At 36.8% G+C, this 8,559-nt stretch overlaps 2 protein-coding genes across 3 annotated transcripts; both read left to right on the top strand.

The window, feature by feature from the left end:
- Positions 24-6,121, top strand: LOC107613487 (serine/threonine-protein kinase Nek5). Of its 2 annotated transcripts, XM_021108714.1 has the most exons (15): positions 24-389; positions 470-594; positions 737-803; positions 909-974; positions 1,124-1,170; positions 1,282-1,327; positions 1,438-1,518; positions 1,615-1,657; positions 1,748-1,797; positions 2,102-2,183; positions 2,260-2,309; positions 2,884-2,957; positions 3,372-3,423; positions 3,517-4,131; positions 4,234-6,121. In XM_021108714.1, exons 1-15 carry the CDS (start codon positions 375-377, stop codon positions 5,869-5,871), a joined length of 3,051 nt encoding a protein of 1,016 aa, XP_020964373.1. In that variant the 5' UTR covers positions 24-374; the 3' UTR covers positions 5,872-6,121. The 2 variants fall into 2 exon arrangements, with proteins under 2 accessions (XP_020964373.1, XP_016170988.1); XM_016315502.2 differs by having other exon boundaries at positions 24-594; positions 890-974.
- Positions 6,678-7,346, top strand: LOC107610380. Its single transcript, XM_016312439.1, has one exon. The coding sequence runs from the start codon at positions 6,678-6,680 to the stop codon at positions 7,344-7,346; it is 669 nt and encodes a 222-aa protein (XP_016167925.1).

Raw genomic sequence — 8,559 nt, 5'->3', positions numbered from 1 at the left:
TTTCTTTCGTCCGTTGTTTTATGTGTGTGTGTGTGTTACAAATTGTTAGTTATATAGTTACTACATTATGGTCCAAACTTTAATTCCCATGTGTTTGGTTTTTGTTACCTAGCTTCTGGAACATGTATATGTATCTAAGACAAGTCAAAAACAGAAGCTCTTACATTGCAGTTCCTGCGCTAAATTATTACCTTTCCTTAAGCTACATCACTGTTGCCAATTGCCATTATTATTATTAGATCCTCCTATTATTGCTAGCGTGACAGTGACACATACACCCACAGAGAGATTGAGAGAAGGAGAGAGAAGAGTGCGTTTCTTGAGTGTAGCCAAAGCACCGCCATTGCAGGAAACCACACTTCCACGTGATTCCAATGTTTCTCAGCAATGTACAACTACCGAATTACCATCATGGGTGCCTGACATAGATATAAAAAGCTCATCTTTTTTTTTTCTTTTTGTTTATCAGAATTTTTGTAGCTGGAGAGAGGTACCAATGGGGTCTCGCTTGGATCAGTACGAGATCATGGAGCAGATCGGCAGAGGAGCATTTGGAGCTGCAATTCTCGTTCATCACAAAACAGAGAAGAAAAAGTATTGATTCCTTCCCCCTTTTTATTTTTTCTCTCTTTTTTGTGTGTCTCTTGCTTATGTCTATTCAATTTAGCTGATACTGTAATGGGGTGGGTTCAAAATTTCAAATTTTAGTAGCTGGATTTTCGTTTCGTTTTTGCAGATATGTGTTGAAGAAAATAAGGCTTGCGAGGCAGACTGAAAGGTGCAGAAGAGCTGCACATCAAGAGGTACATTTTTTTGGCGGTTTTTTGTTTTCCCTTAGAACTTGCTTGTTGTTGATTTGCCTCATGCCTGGAGGATTTGACCATTGTAGCCTGTATTGGGAATTCTAGATGGTTCTTATTGCTCGAATTCGGCACCCGTACATTGTGGAATTCAAAGAGGCTTGGGTTGAGAAGGTGAATTTTGTTGACCCTTATTGAGTTTCTCTATGTTATGATCATACATACAAACACTTAATTTCTCTTAACAATTTTGTTAATAATTGCAATGTGTTGTAAACAATAAATAGTTCTATTCTGCTAAGCTCATCTTACTTGTATTGTAGGGTTGCTTTGTCTGCATTGTTACTGGATACTGTGAAGGTGGAGACATGTGAGTCAATTATCATACCTATGAACTTGCTGGTCAATAAGTTAAGAAATTGTGCATGACCAATAACTTGTAAGTTTTTTGTATCTTGTCTTCTCTTCAAATCTTTAACAGGGCTGCATTGATGAAAAAATCAAACGGGGTATACTTTCCAGAGGAGGTATTCTTGTCTCATGAATGCAGATATATTTGAATGTTCTACATCTTGGATTTTTATTTTCCCTCAAGTTATTTTGGTTACTCACATTGAAGGTGTTTGACATTTCTCAGAAACTCTGCAAGTGGTTTGCACAATTACTCTTAGCGGTGGAATATCTGCATTCCAATTATGTATTACATCGTGACTTAAAGGTAAAATACTTGCTGGAAACATACAGTGCAGCCTTCAACGTTTTGATCTTTCAATTTGAAAATATAGTAAGTTGAGTTTGTTGACTCTGATGACAGTGTTCAAACATTTTTCTTACCAAGGATCAGGATGTTCGCCTAGGTGAGTTCTTCTATCTGTATTTGATTATACTGGACTTGGATTACTACGTTTTCATTCTGATTTTGTTTATAAGTTTCTGAAACTTAACAGGGGATTTTGGGCTTGCCAAGACACTAAAAGCAGATGATTTGGCATCTTCGGTATGTTTGAAATTAAGAGTTTGTTTTCTTCTGTCTCATTTAAATCCTAGCTTTTGTTTAGCGGATGTCAGTATTCTAGTTAGCCTTGTTCTGTCAAGTTTCCACTGCATTGATAAATCCAACAAGCTAATATATTTATGTAAGGATGGAATCCATGTTTTAATGGTCTCCAACCACTAGAGGTTATGATATGACATTTGCCCATGTTTTTAATTTGTATGTGATCAGTATTGCATTTATTTATTGACTGCTTAATAATAATCAAATGAAGAATTAATTCATTGCAGCAAATATTTGTATGCAGGTGGTAGGAACTCCCAACTACATGTGTCCTGAACTGCTTGCAGATATTCCTTACGGATTCAAATCTGATATTTGGTCATTAGGTATATGCTTGATGAATGTTGTTGCTTGTATAGTGGATTTTGCTGCAGCTAAAGTGTCCTTTACTTTCCGGTTCAGGGTGTTGTATATATGAAATGGCTGCTCATCGCCCTGCATTTAAAGCTTTTGTAAGATCTTCTCTGATTCTTGAATAGAATAATATATACGTATACTCATATTTGAATTCATTTAATGCATTATCCTCAAGTTAGGTATGAACAAAATATCTCATTTCTGCACCAAAAGTTAGCAAATTTTCTTTCAGTTAAGTGCAGTAAGAAATATCAGTTATCGGTTTGCGTTAATGATCTAGAAGGAAAAAAGCTGTAAAAATTAGTAGTAGTTGAGCAAGTGGACTGCATGGCTTCCAGATTTTGCAGGAACCATATTTATGACCAATATTTTTGGTTGTTATCAATATTCTGATATCTGTGGTGGATTTTTACGATTACTCTTGTTTGCAACCAGCCTTTCCCAGTTTGTTAATAGTCCTTTGGAACTGCATGAACATGACATCTAGTTATTGCAATTTCTAGACTTTTTCTTTGAGGGGGAAAAAAAACAAGTTCAGTGATGCTGGTATTTCAGTTGGTTATGCTTCACATTGTTCTCTACTCATTCATATGGACATTTATGTATGTTGAGGTATCTTATCATGGCTTTTTTACTCCCTTTTGATAAACATGGTAAATCTTGTTTCAGGATATGGCAGGATTGATAAGTAAGGTGAATCGTACCGCAATCGGCCCATTGCCTTCCTGTTATTCCCCATCCTTGTATGTTTCTATTCCCATTTATTATGCTTAATATCCCTTTAAATTAGTTAACAGAAAGTTAGTGATTGCATGGTACACTTGTGTAGAAGCATTGTTATGCACTATACACTTCATCTGTTTCATCCTCAATCTTTTTGGTTGTGAAGAATTCCCATGTATTTTGAATAGATAGATTTCTTCTGTAAACATGAATTTGATGTCTCTGAATGATAAAATGCGCGTAGATTTATCTTGTGCTTTGTCCTGCTATCCATTTTTGAGAACCAGAAGATAATTTCTTATAAGACAGAAGGATTGGATAGAAGGCTTGCATTTCAATTTAGCTTATATGCCCCATTTTCAGTCTCAATTCTGTCTATACCCTCTGCATCTGTATGTTAGCTCGAAAATCTTAAATTTTACTCATATATGCAGGAAAATGCTAATAAAGTGCATGCTGCGAAAAAATCCCGAGCATCGTTTATCAGTAAGCCTCTACCGAGACTAACTTTATTTCTGACACTAATGTGATTCATTATTGTTGTTAACTCAAAGTAAATTCATTTTACATGTACCACAGGCATCTGAGATCTTAAAACACCCCTATCTGCAACCTTATGTTGATCAATATCGTCCGTCTTTTTGTCCGCCTACAACCTGTTCTCCTCAAAAGTCTATTGGAGTTTTCCAGGATCCTCGAAGAAATAGGCCTGAAAGCCAAAACAATAATAGCTCAAGCAGTGACAAAGATTGTTTGATGTCAAATGAGAGAAACATGGAAATGGCAGAGCCAAGTTTTGGTAGAGAAACCACAATTCAGGCATTAGTTGTTGATGATGGCTCTGAGTATCCCCTGCCTAGTGAAGAAGGAAATTGTTCCAGCAATGTTAAAACAGTAAAGGTGGTGAAGCCATCTCATAATGAAAACCATCCTAATATTGCATCTAAGGAACAAAACCTTTTCAAGAATACAATGATTGCTTTAAAAGACAGAAGAGTTAGAGAATCAAGTTCTCCAATGAGAGGCAATCACATAAAGGCTGGCAATGTATCCATCCAAAAAATAAATACAGAGATACCTTCCAAATTGCCCAAACCTAGTTTTGGTTTGAGGCCTAATTTAGAGGCACCAACTATTGCACCTGCAAAAGCAACCTTTGATTCTGCAAAGGGATCACATAGTTTAAAGTATCAGGTACATAACATTAGGCATTTTCCAACTCTATAATTATTAGCTTTTTATGGATTTCCTCATAACATTTACATTTACTTCTGGTACATTAAAATATGCTTGCAGTTACCGATGACAGAATCATTGCCGAAAACCAGACCTCGAGATATTGTGACTCTGCCATCCGGCCGAACCAAACAAATAGTTGGAAATGGAGTTCCTGCCAAGCCAAGGCAAATGACTCCTCCAAGATTACTCAGACCACCTTCATCTCCAGTTCGTATGAGGCAGGCCAGGCTTGATTTTCCAAACATAGTGAATGATATAAGAAACTCGAATCCAGTGGTTCATGAGCCTAAGATGAGCCATCATAGGTTGACTAACAGTCATATACCACGTGTTTCGAGAGATATTAGGAAAGAGCCTCGGAAGTATTCTGAACAGTGCTCAAAAGGAATGCAAACAGACAGCAGCAATTCAGTCTCATCTTCAGTGTCTATTCAAGGATTTGAACTTTGTGATGATGCAACTACTTTTATGGACTTGAGTGAACTCACACTTGCTGATCATGAGAATATAAACCACATTGAGAATGTGGAATCACATCTAAATAGCAACTTGCCTCATACGCATTCTGAGACATCTGAAGATGTGTCTTGGGAATCTGCAAGGCTTCCACGGAGCTTCCATAATAGCAATACAAGCAATGAGAACCTAAGTTCCACTTTATCTCAGGATCACTCAGTTCAAGATCATAAGGGAATTTTCGCTTCTGATGATGGTTGTCCCATAAATCGGACAACCATATCTGCTGCCTCAGGTTGTGGTAGAAAATCTCTACAGCCCTCTGCTTCAGCTGCAAAAGAATCCAAAGAGCTTCAAGACATTTCTGTGGAAACTACTTCAGCTAAGTCTCTGAAGCATCCAATTCCCATTTCTGAAGAGAAGTCTTCTTGTGAAGAAAGCACACCGGATAATAGGCCTGATAAAGATAGCCAACCAAAACTTATGATCACCCCAAGTGGTGATGAAGAATCCAAGGTAACCAAAAGATTGTCATCAGTGGCTGAAACAGATCCTCTGATAGTCTCCACTAAAATTCCAAGCCAGAACATTTTGCAAGAAGAGAAAGGAGCAGTTTTACAGAACACATCAGCTGAAATTTCATCTGCTGATCAACTTCCTCCAGCTTATGGTGATGTCATCCATGTTATACGGCATAGTAGTTATCGTGTCGGGAGTGAGCAGCCGGTGAAGGAATCTGTAGAAGTGGGAGTTCAAAATGTTGATGTTGGCAAGTTCATCAGCATTGTAAGGGATGATGCAGAAATGAGAAATGTAAGCACTCCTTTGGCCCTTAATTCTTCAAATTCTTCTGATCATTTAGAATCTCCAAGTTGCCCTGGCACGTTGAGTTTGGAATCAAGTACTCTTGACCAACCTACCATTAAGGATCAAGATTTGAAAATCCCTGATTCTACAGTATCAAAATCTGATTCCACTAAATATGAGACTAGTACAGTCAAAGAGGAAACACAGGCAAAGGAAATTTTGGATGTGAAATCTTCAAGACAGAGAGCTGAGGCACTTGAAGGTCTCTTAGAACTTTCTGCAGACTTGCTGGAGCAGAACAAATTGGAGGAGCTTTCAATTGTTTTGAAGCCATTTGGAAAAGATAAGGTATCCCCAAGGGAGACAGCCATTTGGTTAGCCAAGAGTCTAAAAGGATTAATGATTGAGGATAGTGTGGGAAGAGCTTCATGATCTTTCTTTTCTTATCCATGCTGAGTTTTCTTGTATTTGATATTTGAAGTTGTTTCTTGTCTGTTGATGTTTTTGGAGTGCACATTAAATGTGTTTCAAAAGCATTAACGAATTTCCCCTTTTCAAGTGTTACTATGATGTTGTAAATATTGTGACCATACAAATCAATAACACAAAAATGCAGTGAATTGTATGGAATATGATGCAGCCAGTCAAATTAAAGCTGCTAACAATAAATGTTCACCTACATTTTATTCCTTGTCCATCAACTATAGTGATAGTTTGATTATATAGCAAAACAAATAAATCAATAAATAGAGTTGCGCATGGCAATGAGACAATGGCACAAAAGCCATAATGTCAAAGCAACTAGAAATCAATGGTTTTTTTATCAAGACATAACGCCATAGAACATCTAGAAAGATGACAAATACAAAGACAAAAAAAGATCATAGATGTGGTTCTCTTTTGTCCTTCAATAGATCTATGCCTACATTGGTAACTATAACATACCCCTTTTAACGTAAGACATTTGAAAATGTTGGAACTTGGTAGGCCCTCTCCTCCCTTTGTAAACATTGAGTTGCCTTGAGCATTTCTTTCTAAGAAGCTTCATGGAACCTTCCTAGCCCCTAGGTAAACCATACACCAACTTCTACACATACATAACTATAAATAAAGCATTTAGCTAGAAGTATTTAGCATGTTACTACAGACTACTCCTTATTCTTTGTTTCCCCATATACCCTTCTCATAACAAAGCATCACCACCTTCCACCTTCCCCTTCCCTTTTGGCTACTAGTAGATGGAGGCAGGGACTACTCTTCATATCAGCATGACTGCAGCACCACCAAGATCCTCAGCATCATGGTTCCTCTGTGTTCGAATGGCGAAATGGTTAGCTGTTGTGCTCTTAATCATCATAATACTAATCATGGCCATTGCCTGGTCTGTCTTGAAACCACAGCTACCCGGTTTTCGAGTTAGCTCAGTTTCTGTGTCCAACTTCAGTGTCACTGATTCACAGCTCAAAGGAAAGTATGAGATTGATCTAAACATCACAAACCCAAACAAGAGGGTTGATGTGAATGTTGACCACTTCATATTCTTCGTGTGCTATGACTCCGTGGTGGTTTCGGCTCCAGAACCGGTGCTTCAGCAGACACTGCTAATCTATGTGGAGAAGATGAGGGAGAAGGACATGAAGGTTGAGTTGAGGTTGAAGGACACACCACCAGCTCCAATTCGAAGAAGCAACAAGAACATGGTTAAGGATTGGAAGAAAAGGGTGGTGAACTTCAATGTGAAAATGAAGGGTAGAGTTAGATACGAGCATGTGATATGGGGAACAGAGGAGAAGTTTTTGGATATTTATTGTGGAGACCTTGATGTTGAGTTTTTTACCATGAAGGACACAGGGAAGCTCCTAGGTGTTGGGAAGGATTGCAATGTTACTACGTTAGAACAAGATTAACAAGATTATGAATACAAGACAAATGCAAGAGAAAAATATTAGTCACTTAACACTTCGAATGATGTATCATGTATGTTGTATAATTATGATGCATGAGACACACAGAAACACCCATGCCATCATGATAACCTTATCATTAATTGAGGTGTATCTACTTCTTTTTCTTCTTTAGAATTGAATGAAACTTTTAGCTTTTACGGATATGACATTATTTTCAACTAAATTTATAACATTCTAATGTGCCAACCTTTTTAGCCCCGAGTGCCGTGCATACCCAAAATACTTGCTTATTGTTTTTAAGGATATAAGATTAAATTTATTGTAAAAATTTATAATTTGGCACACTTTTTTTGATCCAATGATATGCGGAGGCTAAAAAATGTTGATATGGAAGTAAAATGAGTGATATACTTTAACATGGTAATTGTTGGTGTTTTTTAAAATTGTGGGAGTACACAAATCGGACTATTTGTGTTTAAAAGTTAGAAAAAATTCAGAGTACACAAATCGAAGGTTCAATTTGTGTTAAAAAAATTAAAAAAACTAAGAGTACACAACTCGGACCATGCGAGTTCTTTGGTAATGAAATTTTGCTTCACAAATCGCATGATCCGACTTGCAGCTGATGGAATTTGAAATCTGAAACGTAGAATTTGGACCTTTCGTTTTTTTGTTCTGGGTATTTACAACTCGCAGGGTCCGAGTTCTGCTTCCTCAAATCCCACAACAAGGTGAAGTACCTCTCCTCTCCATACGCGAGTCTAACACCTTTTTTGCTTCCATATTCAAATTAATTAGTGACATGGGGAAGTTGCCAAGTAACTAAAATCCGATAGTTTTTTCGTTTTCGGAGAATCTTAAACTATCGGTTCTCGCTTGAAGCCAATATTTAATTTCTTTATTTATTTATTACATATGCCTCCCCTAGTCTGATTGGTGGCCACTCCTGTTTAATATAAGTATTATAATTTATAAAAGAAAAAAGATGTTATATGTATTAAAAGTAATTGATAAAAAATAAGAGATAAAAGATAAAAGTTTGTCTTTTATAAAAAAATACAAAAAAGATGTATACAAAAAGCGATAATTTTATTTATATATGTACGATGTATGCCGGTTTCGATTATGTTAATCAACTATCAGCTATAACATCCGGTATTAAATAGCGATAATAATACATGGATGAAAGTATGAAACTATAAACGTTTACGTA

Source organism: Arachis ipaensis, chromosome B08, assembly GCF_000816755.2.
Source record: "Arachis ipaensis cultivar K30076 chromosome B08, Araip1.1, whole genome shotgun sequence".
NCBI lineage: Eukaryota > Viridiplantae > Streptophyta > Magnoliopsida > Fabales > Fabaceae > Arachis > Arachis ipaensis.
Note: the sequence above shows the minus strand (reverse complement) of the source record. Positions and strands in the feature narration are given on the sequence as shown.

Bases quoted from the DNA above. Each gene is read 5' to 3' on its own strand.
- LOC107613487 (XM_021108714.1), top strand. The intron at 804-908 runs GTACATTTTTTT...TGGGAATTCTAG, and splicing joins GAAGAGCTGCACATCAAGAG to ATGGTTCTTATTGCTCGAAT. The intron at 975-1,123 runs GTGAATTTTGTT...CTTGTATTGTAG, and splicing joins AAGAGGCTTGGGTTGAGAAG to GGTTGCTTTGTCTGCATTGT.
- LOC107610380 (XM_016312439.1), top strand. From the start codon at position 6,678: ATGGAGGCAGGGACTACTCTTCATATCAGCATGACTGCAGCACCACCA.